General features: G+C 45.7%; 1 protein-coding gene across 2 annotated transcripts in view; it reads right to left on the bottom strand.

The window, feature by feature from the left end:
• The window catches only part of POLB (DNA polymerase beta), a 90,474-nt gene that overhangs the window by 57,091 nt on the left and 16,095 nt on the right, over positions 1 to 17,288 (bottom strand). For both annotated transcript variants that reach the window (XM_029603703.1, XM_029603702.1), the window contains exons 6-7: positions 15,142 to 15,200; positions 2,620 to 2,669 (exon numbers count right to left, since the gene is read on the bottom strand). In XM_029603703.1, the coding sequence (XP_029459563.1) occupies positions 2,620 to 2,669; positions 15,142 to 15,200 (109 nt within the window). The remainder of the gene's footprint in view (positions 1 to 2,619; positions 2,670 to 15,141; positions 15,201 to 17,288) is intronic.

Below are 17,288 nucleotides of genomic sequence, written 5' to 3'. Positions count from 1 at the left end.
CTACAAATCGTCCACCAACCAGTTTCATAACCAAAGAAGCCTCCTAGCCAAGACCGCAGACATCATCATCCTGGAAGAAGTGCGAATGAGTTCATACAATGCATCGGTCACATAAGCAACTGCAGCCTCCAAGCGCTCCGCTTGCTTAGAATCTGGGGGTGACTTGGCTCAGTTACCTTGTAATGCCTTCACCCATCTTAGTGCAGCCCGAAGCATAAAACTGCTGCACGCTGCAGCATGGATGCCAAGAACAGACACCTCAAAAATCTTCTTACGGTGCACCTCGAGCTCCCTGTCCTACAAATCCTTCAAAGCTGCCATGCTAGCCACCAGAATGGTGGTCCTTTTTGTAACTGCCGAGACGGAGGCATCCACCTTCAGAACCCTTAAGAACTCCAGAGTGTCTTCGGGCAAAGGATAGAGTTTATCCAATGGCTCAGCTAACCTTAAGACCAGTTTCCAGAATATCCCACTTACTGACCACCAACTGTTTGACTAACTTATGAAAAGAGAAGGTCCTGGGCGGACCATGTAAGACAGCCATGATTGAATCCATGCCTCCTAGCCAGACTCCTCCTGTAGAACAGTTATCCCTAAATCCACCAGGACATGCAGGATCATGAGCGGGGCTTTCTTTTCCTTAATTTAGATTAGCAATCCCCATAGGGAGATGCATGTCCACCATCTGCTGGAAGCAGAGAATACTGGCAGGCTGGGGTTACTGCAGGAGTATATATACTATGATGTCAACTTGCTCCATTTCCATCTGCTGGCAGGGGAGCATAAACCCACTGGTTCCGAGTCTGTCTACATGCTAGGAAATACACCGTTTTCCTCCCCAAATCTAACTTTGGAACAGAGCTCCCACAAGGGGAGTGAGAAGACAAAACCAGATACTCAGTCAGGAAGAAAGGGAAAGCAGGAGCCAGTCACCTGGTTAACAAATTCACCCTACTCACATGAACTAATTCAGAAAAGAGCCTCCAACTTCCCTCCCCCCCCCCCCCCTTGCTCTTCTCTATTCCGCAAGGAGGAACGCCCTAAGGACGAAATCTCATGGGAGCAATTTGTCTCCAAGACTTCCAGGCTGCAGGATTCAGCACCTCTTCTTTAAATATATGCTGGAAACAGAGAAATACTGAGGTGCTACAAGCTTCATAGTGCCCTATAAGGGGTGACAACAGCAAATCAGATTCTTCTCTGTCTCTCTCTGCTAGCAGGGAGGCCAAGCCATTTGTTCTGAACTAGTCTGGGTGAATGATATGGAGTGTGTGCAGTTCTGGTCACCCCAACTGAAAAAAAGATATCGCAGAACTAGAAAAAATACAGAGAAGGGCAACAAAAATGATAACGTGGGTAGAATGATTTCCTTATGAAGAATTAGTTTTTAGTTTACAGAAGAGCTGACAGAGTGAATATAATAGAGGTTTATAAAATCCCATGGAATTTGTTCCCATAGAGGTGGTCAAGGCTTACATTTTAGCTTGGTTTTTTTTTATTTATCTTTTATTGAACCACCAAGAATAGTAAAACACAGTAACAATCTCACCATTCCAAGCGATAGCATCAAAGCAATACAAACATAAATCAGATGTGGCTGACTCCAGTCCTCAAGAGCCACAAACAGGCCAGATTTTCCAGATATCTACAGTGAATACTTATGAGATATATTTGCATATAATGAGCTAGTGCATGCAAATCTATCTCATGCATATTCATTTTGGATATCCTGGAAACCTGGCCTGTTTATGGCTCTCGAAGACTGGAGTTGGTCACACCTACACTAGAGACTATACTATGCCTCCATTCCACTCCTCCATATAAAGGCAGGTGTAGGAAATTCTGATCCTGGGGTGCCAGAATCAGGTCTGGTTTTCGGGATATCCACAATGAATATGCATGAAAAACTCAAGCACTGCCTCCTTTCTATGCAAATCTATCTCATACATATTCATTGTGAGCATCCTGAAAATGTGGGCTGTTTGCAGCTCTTTAGACCCAGAGCTGGTCACCCCTTATATAAATGGTTCTGAGTTTTTTGTTTTTTTTAATAATGCCCCCCCCCCCCCCCCTATTTTATCTGGATTTAGGTGGAGGATAGATTAAGTAAAAATGATTAGCTAAGAAGACTTGGGATGCCACCTCTTATTTTTGGGATGGAGTAGCAAGGAATGGATCTCCCTGCTGGGATCTGCAGGGTATTTCCAAGTGACCCAGACTGGCTACTGGTGGAGATCCAGCATGGCACTTCTTATGTTCTTAATCTTCTAATGTAATAAAAACAAGTATATGCTAAAATCGGTGATTCTCAATCTAGTCCTAGGGGGCATACTTAACCAGTCAGGTTTTCAGGATATCCACAAAGAAAATGCATGGGATAGATTTGCATACAATGATGGTAGCGCATGCAAATCTATCTCATGCATATTCATTGTGGATATCTTGAAAACCTGATTGGCTAGGTGTACCTGAAGGACTAGGTTGAGAAACACTGTGCTAAATTAATACAAAAGCTATGTATTTCACTTAAGGTTTTATCTACATAGTAAACCCCAGGGAGATACATAGCTTTGTAACTAGATGACTCCCAAATCGTCGAAGACTCCAGTGTAAACTTACCTTCAAGTGTTTGAATCCCTTCATCAACCAGCTTTCGGGCAGCTGCAGGACTGAGGGGAGACAGGAGAATGTATCCATAAAAGGAATGTCAGTGCAGCAGAACTGAATCCTTCTATCATGAACTCTGAATGAACAGATGCAGAGACACTACGCACTGCAGGGATGTAATGCCACTATTCCTGTCACTGTGCCAGCTGTTCTCACACAGAATTGAGCCACCCCTCATCCTCAGTATGGTGCCAACTCCTATCATCTAGAAACTATCACCTGGATTCCTAGAACAAACTACAGCTTTTATTAATATTTTTAATCTAAAAGAAATCCAGGTTAGTATCTATGCAAAGCGAAACCCCTGTTCTTTGACTAAAAGGACACCTCAAAAGTTCCTATTATAGGAAAGAACCCTGTTTAACTTGAGGACAGGGAGACATTTTCGCTGAGAAGAGCGGAGTTGGTGAGAAAGGAGTATGGAGGAATGAAAGAGACAGGCAGAGAGAAACAGAACCATTAATAGATTTATAAACCAATACAAGAGAAGCCAGTGCAGATCAGCAAGAAGGGACATGTGAGAATGTCAGGGGGCAGAGAGCAGAAGCTGGTAGACCAGCCAATAAGCTGTTGCAGTAAATGAGCCATTAGGTGAAAAGACTAGAGCTTATTATAGTAATGGCACTAATCAAGTAGAAAAGTGTTGCAATGTGATATGAAAACAAAAGTCTTATAAAGACCTGTGATTATCTTAAACTTGCGATAAATCCCTGGTTAGCTGGCGTGTAGGTTATGCTCTGAATGCACTTACAGCATGGTGAGCTTTGGAAAGGCAATTTGAATAATAATTTAAAAAGTCTGTTTGCCCCATCCTCCCTGGGAAGTGAGGGTATGCAAACTGCCTTTTAATCAAATAAATAAATAAAATATTATTCACATTTTTGAATCATGGTGAGCTTAGGAAAAACAATGCATTCACACCATAGCTTTAACTTCAAGTATTACAAGTAAAAGAAGCCTAGGCCAGCTGAGCACAGGCCTTTTTTGTGGCTTAGGTGGGCCAGCCTGCAGCTCCTTAGGGCAGGAAGAGAAGATGACTTTTCCACAGCTCCTTAATGCCCAACAAGGTGGGAAGGAGTTAGGCCTTCCTGTGGCCCCCTACTGTTGTATACTAAGAGGCTTTAATCAAATAAACAAAATGTTATCTTCCTAGTTTCTAGCATTTTCTGTCTTAGCCCCTTCTCCATGACATTTGAGAGTCATCTACATTGATTAAAGGAAAATTGGTTCTTAACTGCTAATTTTCACTCCTGGAAAACCACAGATCAGTCCAGACTCCTGGGTTTTGCCTCTCTGCCAGCAGATGGAGACAGAGAAGAAAAGCTTTACTGACACTGCCGCTTAACCCAGTGTGCCACCTGCAGTTCCTCAGTATGACCTATATCCAAGCCAAGATGGGAATAACTATAACAATAACGGAGACCCTCAACGAGCAGAAGGGAGGCAGAGCCTCTATGGAAAACTCATTCCAACAAGAGTAAGCAGATCATGAAACCAAACAAACTTCCATGAACGGGTGGAGTTCTGGACTGATCTGTGGTATTCCAGGAATGAAAATTAGCAGGTAAAAATCAATTTTTTTCTCCTGGTCATACCACAGATCAGTTCAGACTCCTGGGATGTACCCAAGCTCCCCTATACTTGGCAGGAACGTGATAGCCCTGCTCGTAATACAAATCTCTCCAAATCCCACAGAGTCCAGATCTCGGATCTCCAATCGTTAATGCCTGGAGAAAGTGTGTAATGGCTTCCAAGTAGCACCCGACATATTTATTGTGAACAAAACAGGTCCATAAAGTTGCCTGTGCACGAGTCGAGTGAGCCCTTAGACCCTCCGACACTGGATGACCTTTACAAATATACAACGAGCTAATCGCATCCTTCAGCCATCTTGCAATAGTAGCCTTGGATGCCCTTTCTTAGTTCATTCCAAAACACAAAATTATGATCCAATCTCCAGAAACTATTAGTCACTTGGAGATACCTTAACAACCCTGCCACATATCCACACAAAGTTCCTTTGCATACAGCACAGCCAAATCCAAATTCGGAAAGGCGGGAAGATCCACTGTTTGACTAAGATGAAAAGCCAAAACAAACTTCAGCAGAAATGAGGGCACTGGTAAACTAAAGGGATTACAAGACTACACCTGAAGCTCTGAAATTCTTCTGGCTGAACAAATTGCCACCAAAAAAAATAAAATAAAATTTGCAGGGTTAAATCCTTTAGTCATCCTTTGCAATGACTCAGAGCCTCACACAAACATCATCACCAAATTAAGATTCCACGAGGGACACATCTTCCGCATTTGGGGCTGCAAGATTTTTGCCCCTCAAAGAAAACGAATCACAGCCAGATGCGAAGCCAGGGAAACTCCCTACACCTTACCCTGAAGACAGCCTAAAGCCACCACCTGTACCTGAAGGAAATTACAGGCTAGATCTCTCACTAGACCTTTCTGTAAAAAGGTTAAGGTATGGGAAATTGAAGCCCAAGGAAGCTGCAGGCCCTGTTCAACAACCAAGCCTCAAAAATCCTCCACACCCTAACATAAGCCAAGGATGTGGACGGCTGTCCGGCCTGCAGTAAGGTTGCAAAATGACAACTTTGGAATACCCCTTCTATCTCAAGCAGTTCCTCTGAAAAACGAAGCTGCGAGACAGAAGTGATTCACCTGATCTGCAAATATGGAACCCTGGTGCAACCGTCTCGGAAGGTGACCGTCCACCTCCAAGTTTACTAGGTCTGCAAACCTCGGCTGACAAGGCCATTCTAGAGCCACCAGAATTACTTCACCCGGATGTCTCTCTATGAGCCGTAGCGCCCTGCCCAGCAGTGGTCATGGGGAAAAGACGAAGAAGAATCCCCGGTGGCCATGGTAGCACCAGAGTGTCGATTCCTTCTGCTCCGTGTTCTCGCCTGCAACTGTAAAAGCGCACCACCTTGGCATCTTATCTCAGCACCATCAAGTGTATGTGAAGTGTTCACCCCACCTGGCCCAAACGAGAAGCACTGCTTCCCTCTGACAGCTTCCATTCTCCGGGGTCCAACCTTTGCATGCTGAGAAAATCCGCCTGTACGTTGTTCCCCTCCCCCCCCAGCTATGTGAGCCTCTGCCAGAACTGCCAGGTGCTCGTCCACCCAGTGAACCAATAACTGAGCCTCTTGAGAATCTGACTTTTGGTCTCACCCTGTCTGATGATATAAACCATCATCGTTGGATTGTCCAATAGAACTCTCAATGTCCAACTTTCAGGCTGATGTAATATTGGTGTGCGTTAAACATGAGCGCCCGCTCCTTTAATGTGCACCGATCCACCTGTCCCGGGCGCCCAATTAAATATTTAAAATTTAAATCAGGTGCCATGGTAAAAAGGAGGCGCTAAGGGAAATTGTGCGCCCCTAGCACCTCCTTGGCAGTGAGCACCCAGGAGAGGTGGTGTCAGGTTAGGAAAATGGATGATTATTAATTGGGCGTCCCCTTTTTCTAACCTGACCGCCGGCAACTTTAAAAAAAAAAACAAACAAAAATGATATTAAGTCAGAGTAACCGAAAAAAGGAATAGAAAAGCAGTATTTTCTGTTTTTCTGCAATTTTTTGGGCTCTGGGTAGGCATTCATTTTTGTGGGTTAAAATGTGCGTGTCAGGCGCACATTTTTTTTTTTTGAATCAGGGGGAGAAATAGGTAATAGCCTCACCAACATGAATTTACATGCGATGAATGCTGTTACCTATGTGCTCGATTGGACGTGCGTTAAGGAATTGCTAACCCCTGTTTTATATCAGGGGTTATGGATGTGCGTCCAAAACGCTCATCCAATCGTGAGTTGAGCAGTGCACTGTAGCCAGCACAGATTATCCTCAACAAATTCATTTATATAAGGTCCTTTAAACATGACGGTGAGGGGGAACGAACGGACGGATGGACTCCAAAAGCACTAAACCGGAAATAACCTATGAATCAAGGAATAGTTCTCAATTCGGGACGCAACCTCTCATTAAACATCATACAAATGCAACAAAAGCCTTCAACTCGGTACATACGCTTATGGCTTCAGGTAAATGTCTCCCATGGAGAAAAGAGCAGTTTTCAATCAGGTCCTCAAACTAAAGAATACCAAATTTATAACGTCATTTAAACCCCCGAGGATCAATAGAATCTAAACCAAAAATCCAAAGTAGTTCTCGTTTATTCAAACGAGCCTGAATATCCCCTAGGTTCACCACCCAGCCCAGAGTCCTCAACCTCTCAAGGACTCACTGTATCGCCATTTGACAGAGTCCACCAATTTTGCCCAAATGAGCCAGTGTACCAGCACACCTTGCAAAGTGAAAATAGTCTCCCAGAATCATAAACTGCAGGAACTTCTGGTGCTCCTGCCTGATTTAGATATGTAGGTATGCCTCTGTGAGGACAGGTTAATGTTACTTGGTTATTTACTCTCTCAGATAATAGAAGGACTAGGGGGCACTCCATGAAGTTAGCAAGTAGCTCATTTAAAACAAATCTAAGAAAATTCTTTTTCACTCAGTGCATAGTTAAGCTCTGGAATTCATTGCCAGAGGATGTGGTTACGGCAGTTAGAGTAACTGGGATTAAAAAAGGTTTGGATAAGAGGAAAAATCCATAAACTGCTATTAATTAATAAGCAATAGTAGCTTGAGTTCTATATAATGTTTGGGTACTTGCCAGGTACTTGTGACTTGAATTGGCCACTGCTGGAGACAGGATGCTGGGTTTGATGGACCTTTGGTCTGAGCCAGTATGGCATATCTTGAGTTCTTATGCTCTAGTGATGCCAGGAACTCTCTCATGAGAACTTCTGCTATGACTGAACACAGCATCTCCATATGAAACCGTGGTACCTTGGGGGCCGCACTGACTTCTTTAAATTCAAAATTGGTCAGAATGTCCCTTCTTTTTTCGGGACCGTTCTCAGGGGAACTGGCACATCACTCTTAGCTGTCACAAATGGTCCACCATGTTGCGAACTGCTACCTGTTTGGTGTGCGTAGCTCAAGGGGAGACGATGAAGGCTTCCCACACTGGGAGCACAAATTCTAATGCACAGCCATCATTCTATCACTCCCAAGACCTACTGGTCCATTGTGGTTCCAGTCCACTCCTCGTAAAAGTGAGCCAACTGCCCCCTGTCAGCCAGAAGAAAAGAGTGGACCAGCCTCATTTTATTGTGAAGACTTAGCTCCTCCAGGTCCTTGACCAGGGGTCTCTCGGGTCGGCTTTTGCTCACTTGCCTGAGAATTGCCTCTGTACTGCCAATATCATCTATAGTCGCTAAAATGTGAACAGGTGGGAAAGGATTTCTTTTCCCCTTTTAGCTTGTCCTCCGGCAATATATGTCCCTTGGAGTCTCCCAGCTACAGTAAATCCTCCCCGAATATGTCTTTGATCAGGAGGGCCCCTAGCTGAGACTCTGACCAAATATCTGCAGACCAGTTTGTTAACTATAGCAGCCGCCTAGCAAAAAGTGCTGACAAAACAACTCTGTAGGACATCCTAATCAAGTCATACAGGGCATCCAGCACATAGGCCACCGCTACCTCCAAGCGCTCCACCTGCTTCGTAGAGAATGACGTTGTCTTCTTTGCCTGGAAATGCTGAACCCAGTGCAAACAAGTTCTCTGCATAAAACTGCTGCATACCGCAGCCCAGACATCCAAAGCAGAAACCTAAAAAATCCTCTTGAGATGAACTTCCAGCTTCCGGTCCTGCACATCTTCCAGAGCGGCGGACCCTGGTTTACTTAGTCACTGCAGACACCGAAGCGTCTACCTCCGGAAGCATCAAAAGCTTGAGTGTCTCCTCCGGCAACCGGTTCCACTTCACAGCAGTCTCAGGGATGTCCCACTCCTTGATGACCACCTGCTTTACCGATTTGTGGAAGGGAAAAGCCTTAACTGGACCTCTCAAGCCGACCATGATGGGTTACACCCCTTCTTGGTCCGACTTCACCTGAAGAAGTTTGATGACTAGCTGCTTAAGCACATGTGGAATCAAGATCACTACTTCTTTCTTGCAAAACCGCCAGACCAACTTAGGATTGTCCCCTTCAGTGAGCAGTAGCTCCTCCAGATCCAGATTCGAAAAGTCCTGAGGTGACTCTGCCCTCGGAGACCCATCCAGCAGAATATCATCACCTTCAGAGTCCTGGAGGCCCCAGATTGTTCCATGGGGCCACCTCGCTGACCAGCCAAGTCGAGCACACTCCAATTATTGGGCGTTGTCTTTCTGCAGGACTGGAGTCTCCTTGAAGCTGACCCTGGGTACAAGGGCACTTCTCCCCTGCTGCCTTTCTAACCAGATAGGCTCTGTGGAGAAGTAAAGGAAAATTGGTTCTTACCTGCTAATTTTTGTTCCTCTAGTAACACAGATAAGTCCTGGGTTTTGTACCTCTGCCAGCAGATGGAGACAGGTAAAAGTTTTATTGAAACTGCTATATAACCTAGTGTGCCACCTGCAGTCTCTCAATATGGACCTGTATGCAAGCCAAAAAGCAAACAAAGCACCTAAATTTAACAGCTGAACCTATCTCCATTGAACAGGAGGATGGTGATGCTGTAACATTCTGGGAAAGAAACTGCCACCAAGTAAAGTGAAACAGCATAGTGACTTGCTAACAACTCTGCAAAAACTACAAACCAAACTAACAAACCAAGCGGATGACTCTCCCCCCCCCCACCCCTCTATGGAGAGGTTCTCTGGACTGACCTGTAGTACTACAGGAATGAAAATTAACAGGTAGTACCTAAATCAGTCCAGACTCATGGGATGTATCTAAGCCCACTGAACTGGGTGGGACCCAGACAGTCCCACTCGCAGGACACTCTTGCCAAAACTGGCCACAATCGGAGCCCCAACATCCAAATGATAGTGTCTAGTGAAAGTGTGCAGCAACTTCCAAGTCGCCACCCTGCAAATTTCATGCAGCAACACCTGCTGGGCCTCGGCCCAAGAGGCTGCCTGCGAACAAGTCGAATGTGCTCTCAAATCTTCAGGCACCGGCCAACCCTTAGAAATATATGCCAACCCAAATGCCTGCTTGAACCAACTCGCAATCATAGCTTTGGAAGCTTGACTCCCTTGCTTGGACTGTTCCAACGAACGAAAAAGTGATCCGAAGTGTGAAAATCGTTAGTGATTTTCAAATATCTTAACGTCTCCCGGACGTCCAAAAGCCTCAGCTCTGTGGTATGAGGAGCAGAGGGATCCAGGTCCAGAAAGTTCCACAGTCTGATTAACAAGAAACCCCAACACTACCTTTGGCAGAAAGGAGGGCACCATGCACAATGACACCCCTGCCTCCAAAATCTGCAAAAACAGATCCTGGCATGACAAACCCTGTAGCTCCGAAATTCTCCTTGCCGAACACCAGAAAAACCACCTTCAGAGTTAAATTCTTCAAAGTTGCTCTACTCAGTAGTTCAAACAGAATCACATATAAAGCTGTAAGTACCAGATTCAGATTCCAAGACAGATATGACTTCCTCATTGGTGGCCACAAGTTCTTTACCCCATGAAGAATTGAATGACATCCAGTTGCAAGGACAGGAAATAACCCAGTATTTTGCCATGAAGACAACTTACATAGAAACATAGAAATGACGGCAGAAGAAGACCGAACGGCCCATCCAGTCTGCCCAGCAAGCTACGCACTTTATCCTTTTTTTTTTTTTTTTTTTTTTTTAAATCTTTTTCTCTCTCCCACCTGTTACCATTGGCTTCCAGTACCCTCCAGCCCTAATTCCCCTCCACCAATGTAGAGAGCAGCGTCGGATCTGCATCCAAGTGAACATCCAGCTCAATTAGGGGTAGCAACTGCTGCAACAAGCAGGCCACACCCCTGCCCCATACTCTTACCCACCCCTGTTTGTTTGTTTTTTTGGAGATGGCAGCCCTCCATCCTTCCGCTCCGTGAAGGTGGAACACCAACCACTGGCATCCCGCTCCATGAATTGTGGCTACTGCCGCTCCGTGCAGCAACTGAGGGCTGCTACCTCTTCCCTAAGAGAATTAAAGACTAAACCTTTGACCAAACCCTCCTAGCAGGAAGGTCAAAATATATGATACTGTAGCTTGCAATACCTGCACATTTCTACCCATACACCAGGATTCAAAGACTTTCCAAACTAGCACATAAAATAAAGATGTGGAAGTCCACCTGGCTTGCAGCAAGTTAGTAATAACTGCCTCGGGATAACCCCAAGGTTATTATTGAGAGGAGCGGCCTCCTCTCAAAAGCCAGGATGAGAGACAGAAGTGAGCAGCCTGGTCCAAAAATATGGGGCCCAGATGAAGAAGATTCCCTAGATAGTTGAAACTTAGGGGCCCGTCTATGGCCATGTTGATGAGCTCCGCGAACCAAGGACGGCCCAGCCACTCTAGAGCCACCTGAATTATGTCTCCTGGATGCCTCTCTATCCACCGTATCACCTTGCCCACCAGAGACTATGGGGGTGGGGGTGGGGAAGACATATAGCAGCACGTTGAGAGGCCACGACAGAACCAGAGCATTGATGCCCTCTTCACCATGCTCTCTTCTTCAGCTGAAGAAATGAGGCGCTTTCGCATTTTCTGGTTGCCATTAGGACCATATGAGGTGAGCCCCATCTCCTGTGAATTAGAGACATCACTGCCTCCCTACAGCTCCAACTCTCCGAGCCTAATGCCTTGCGACTCAGGAAGTCTGCTTGCACATTCTCCATAGCAATACATGATGCCGTTAATCTCTCCAAATGCTATTCCGCCTATAGGATCAACTCTTGCACCGCCTGAACCACTGCCCAACTCCTGGTTCCACCCTGTCGATTAATATAAACCATTGTTATTGCATTGTCTGGAAGAACCCTCACCAGATGACCTCGTAATTGAGGAAGAAAGGTAAGCAAAGTGAATCGCACCACTCTTGTCTCTAACTGATTGATAGACCAAGCCTCTTTCTTCGACCACCGGCCCTGCGCCGTCTGATCCTGACACAAGGCTCCCTAACCCAAAAGGCTGGCATTGATAGTGACAGCCACCCAATCCAGAACTTCCAACAGCACCCGATGTGCCAGATGGGCCCAAAGTAGCCACTAAGAAAACTGTCCCTGCCTTCCCCCTCAAGCAGAAGAGGAAAATGAAACTCCTTCAACAAAGGATTCTACTAGGAAAGAAGAGCCCTCTGAAGAGGTTGAATATGCGTGAATGCCCAAGGGACCAAGTCCAAGGTAGACGTCATAGAACCCAGGATCTGCAAATAGTCCCAAACCCTGGGCACCAGAAGCATCAGCAGGTGACGAACCAGCCCCTGAAGCTTCAGAATCCTCTCTTTCTTGAGAGAGGAACACTCTCCCCTCCCATGTGTCAATCCGCACCCACAAATACTCCAGGGACTTAGAAGGAATGAGCTGGCTCTTTGGAACATTTACCATCCTGCCTAGCAAATGCAAATGGCACATCTTTTGCACGGACCACTGCAGAGATCCTCTGACTTTACCCTGATGAGCCAATCGTCCAGGTACAGATGTACTAGCACTCCTTCCCTTCTTACCGCTGCCGCCACCACTACTATCACCTTGGTGAACGTATGCGGCACTGTGCTAGGCCAAAGGAAAGGGCTCAAAACTGAAGATGTTCCCAGAGTATCATGAACTGCAGAAACCTCTGGTGTTCCTGCCTGATGGCTATGTTTAAATAAATCTCTGTCAAGTCTAGAGATAACAGGTACTCTCCTCCGTGCACTGCCATGATGACTGACCTTAAAGTTTCCATGTAAAACCACAGAACCCTAAGTGCTGCATTCACTCTCTTTAAATCCAAAAGGACCCTTCCTTCTTTGGCACCATGAAATAGATAGAGGAACAATGATCAGGGAGATATTCTAATGGAGCTGGATCTACAGCCCCCAGATGCTTTAACTGATCCACTATTCCTTGCACTGCTATCTGTTTGGTGAGTGGACCTCAAGGGGAAACAACAAAGGCATCCCTGATGGGACGAGCAAAATCTAATTTGTAGCCATTTCTTACCACCTTCATGACCCACTGGTTCATGGTAATCTTAGCCCACTCCTCGAAAAAGAGTGATAAATGCCCTTCAATAGCTGGAACCGGAGAGATGAAGCTCCAACTTCTGATCCTGCACAACCCTCAATGCAGCTGAGCCCACTATAGGAATAGTTGTTTCTTGGCGATGGCCAACATCAAAGTATCCACTTTGGGAAGAGCCAACAACTTCAAGGTGCCCTCCGGCAAAGGATAGAGCTTTGCAATAGCTTTACCAATTCTCATCTCAGATTTGGGAGTATCCCACTCCCTGACTAAGGAAGGGGAACGCCGTCGCTGGTCCTCTCAGGCCAATCAGCACTGGATTTGCGCCCTTCAAGCCAGACTCTTCCTGCGTCACTTTGATTCCGAGCTACTGGAGAATCTGTGGAATCAAAGACCAGAACTCCTCGCTGCGAAAAAAAACGAATCACCTTGGGATCATCCCCTTCAGCAACAGGTCCACGACCAAATCCTGTACCTCCCGCAGTGGATCCTTCCCAGGGACCTCCTCTGGGGCCTCTTGCAGATCTTCAGAATCACCCATGTCACCATGCAGATCACTGGAACCCGAGGCCAGGCCCAAAACACTTTGAACCCCGTCGGTGCGCTTCCGCTTAGGAGGACTGGACTTTTCTTGCGATTTGTATTCCTTTACAGAATAAGGCCAGGAGTCACCATGCCCCCCCCGATGCTTTCCTGGTCAGAAAGGTCCTGTGCATCAAAAGAACAAACTCAGATGAAAAAAACTGAGTCATCCAAATCCTGGTCCTGTGAGAATCCAACTCCCATGCGCCCCTCATCCAGAGAGAAATCCTCTCCAAAATCATCCTATCCGCCCCAGCAGGGGACAAGACACAGGGGAAAAGCATCAGGCTCCTCCGAAACTGTAGGAGACCGCATAGCAGCATCTTAGATGACTACCGTCACCTTCGTGCTGGGAAGAGAGGCCCCAGGAGCAGACCTGGTGTGGTGCACAGAAGATACACAGCAACCATGAGAGGAGGAACCTATCGACGCCCCCTCCCCACCAGAAGCACACTTGGCACATAAATTTTGCCTGTTCAGCCGTGAACACAACCCCCCTCAGGCCCGGCATACCATAGCATGCGGCAAAGCACTAACTGCATGGTTAGTGCCATTAATTTCCCTCTGCCTCAAGTTTCAGCGCTGTGAGTTTTCCTCACTGATAGACCTGCCTGCTGCTCTGCAAATCCCCTTGGTCACCCGCTCTGGATCCCTGAGCTGTGCAGATCAAATAAAGAAAGACAACCAAATAAATAAAATACTTCCCTGCATCCTTCATGGAGTGGATGATTGCCAGCAGGCCACAACGCTGTCTTGTGCGAGCTGAGGGATCTGGATCACCAGATGCTGCCCCCACAGTATTCCAGAACGAGCTAAAAGAAGGGTCACCAACCTCCTGCTCGTCCAACTTGATCAGGGAGGATAGCCTCAACAGGATGACACATCTACTCGGGAGGCTCCACTTAAAATCTTCTCTTTCCCTTTTTTTTTTTTTTTCCTTCTGATTGCAGGTTTGGTACTATCTGCCTTCTGCTGGAGATAGAAAAATAGCAAGGGACTGCAGGTGGCACACTAGGTTATATAACAGTTTCAATAAAACATTATCTGTCTCCATCTGCTGGCAGGGGTAGAAAACCCAGGAGTATGGACTGATCTGGGGATGTCCTGGAACACAAAATCAGAGGAAAAGGCTCAAGAATCTCTGAATACTCCCGGCATTAAGGCCTTCTCATCTTCCAAGGCTTCCAGCATCTCTGTGTGACTCTACACGGCAGGCGATAAAGGAGGAGGGGAAACCCCTGCTTCCCCGGGAGCCTCCAGTACCGCTGCAACGAACTCAAGATGGCCACCAGCAAATTGAAACTCCTTCAGTGTCCAGGGACAAGTCAGCACCAAGTGTCATCAACCCCCTGCTTGACCATCTCAATCCTGAAAGAAATCCATCTTCCTCTTTTTTTTTTTTTTTTTTAAACTCCAGGACTGCAAGTTTAAACCACTACCATCTGCTGGAGACAGAGAAATACTGAAAGACTGCAGGTGGCACATTAGGTTAAGTAGCAGTGTCAGTAAAAGCTTTTCTTCTCCGTCTCCATCTGCTGTTAGGGAGGCAAAACCCTGGAGTCTGGACTGATCTGGGTATGAACAGGAACTTGCGTTTTTTTTTAAATTTTTTATTCCTTAACCAGAGAAATTATAGCAATAACAGACTATATGCTGCATTATATCCAAAATCAGTATTCACAACAGTTAGGCATTGAATATTTACACAAGCCTTCAATTTACTCAGTAACTAATGCTGCTATCATTTCACCATTTTGCATAATTTGTTTGTAATCATCCTGGTGAAAGGTACAAGATAAATGTTCAGCTGAATCGCATGGAGAAGAAATAAAAGCCTTACCCAATGCCTGTGACTCGGGTGAGAAAATTGATAGATGAGCTCGTATCATCCTGACGAATCTACAGAACAAAATATTAAGGAATAAGGAGCCGCAGGAGTCAAAAATCCATTCTGGTCACCAGTTCTTAACACTCAGAGGATTTTTAAAACAAATTTAAGAATTGAATGTATATCTGTAATAGGGAAACCCAGAATGGGATGACCAATAAGAACACAGGCAGCATTATTCATACTATCCGCATCGCTGCAAAGATTTTGCACTAATCACTTAGGGGAAACATACCTGCAGACATCTGCAGCCGCTTTTTAGTCCTGGGGGAATTCTGCGCTACTGCGGAGTGCAGAATTTGTGCAGAATTCCCCCCCTGCACAGAATTGCTAAATTCTGCGCAGAAAATGGCAGAGGAGACCCCAGCATGCCGCGAATGGAGCGCACCATTCACGGCGAAGATGAAGGCCCCTAGCATGCCATTCGCGGTGAAGATGAAGGCCTCCAGCACGCCGGTCGCGATGAAAATGAAGGCTCTGGCGTGCCGCAAATGGAGCGCGCACACCATTCGCAGTGAACATGAACACCCCCGCGTGCCTTGGGACGCACTCCACTTGCCAAAGATGAAGGCCCCGGTGAGCATGAAATTATGTAGCGAGGTCTGTGTGTGAGAGGAGGGAAAGGGAGTGGGAGTGTGAATAGGGGGAAGGGGTATGAAAGAAAGGAGGGGAGGGGAAGGGTGAGAGAGCAGGGGGGTGAGTGAGAGAGAGAGCAGGGGGATGTTTGAGTTTGGGTACCAGAGAGAGGGAGCCTATATGAGGAGATTGTGAAGGAGTGTGTTATGTGTGTGAGAGATTGGGAGCTGGTGTATATGAAAAAGGGATCGTGTGTATGCGAGGGTGCTAGCCTGTGTGAAGGGATTGGGTATGTGTGAGAGAGCGCCTGTGTGAAGGAGTGCATGAGAGAGAGAGACATAGGTAGCCTGTGTGAGGATGTATGCGTGTATGCAAGAGAGAGGGACCCTGTATGAGGGGTCAAACTCAAGTTCCGATCAACAACGTATTTTCAGAAAAATTCAATCTCAAAACAGGATTACCGCAGGGATCAGCCCTGTCTGCAACCCTCTTTAATATATTCATGCTGCCCTTATGTCATCTGCTAGCAGGTCTAGGAATCATACATTACATTTATGCAGACGATATTCAATTAATCTTATCAATCGAGGACACACTAGAGAAAACGTTAAACCTAGCTAACATGTACCTAGACATTATAAAACAACTGCTAAACCGAATGGAACTTGTGATTAACATTGGAAAAACAGAATTTCTACACTTAGAACGGAAAAATATTGAAATCATCCAAACTCCAATAATCCTCAAAGACAACCAGAAAATTGAACTAGCAGGAAAAGAAGGTGGAGGAGGTGAGCCCTAAGAGGGCTCACCTCCTCCACTCTTACAGTGAATTTCTAGGGAAATTCTGCTCAAAATATTTAAAATTCTGCATCTTTAAGTAATAACATTTATCTGTATTAATTTAAAATGCAATTACTTGAATACTGTCATGTAAATTGTGTTATTTTAAGCAATATGAATTTTGCAGAATTTTAAGTTTTTTTGCGCAGAATTCCTCCAGGAGTAGCTTTTTCTGTGGCATTTTTTCCAACTAAAACAATGCCGTACTTAATCCTCATCCAAATATCACCCTGCCCCCCCCCCCCCTCCCACCCAAACCAACACCTCTGCTGAATGCAGATAAAAGTGCTTTTAGCGATGGAAATGACTTTTGGAAACTGCCCTCCTTGTGTCCATCTGGTCTGCCCATTCCCAGTGCAACATCATAAACCCCAGGTGATCTCTGGGTTTCCCCTCACTTATTCACATGTAGGCCTTCTTGGATTCCATTACTGTTCTAATTTCCACCACTTCCGCTCAGAATCTATTCCAGATCTATCATAAAACGACAGGTCTAAAATTAACACGAAGGCCTAAATTTTCAAAAATGTAGTTGTAATTTTGATGTGAAATTGGGATCTTTTATGCCATAATTATTATTTCACGCTTCAAAACACTAATAATACATCAACAAAAAGACTTAGCAAAATCTGTAATCCTCCACGCCACTTAATTAATGCTCCTGTCATATTTTGACACAG

The sequence above is a fragment of the Rhinatrema bivittatum genome, chromosome 5 (genome assembly GCF_901001135.1).
Source record: "Rhinatrema bivittatum chromosome 5, aRhiBiv1.1, whole genome shotgun sequence".
NCBI lineage: Eukaryota > Metazoa > Chordata > Amphibia > Gymnophiona > Rhinatrematidae > Rhinatrema > Rhinatrema bivittatum.
The sequence above is the reverse complement of the archived record's forward strand: the minus strand, read 5'-3'. Positions and strand labels throughout refer to the sequence as shown.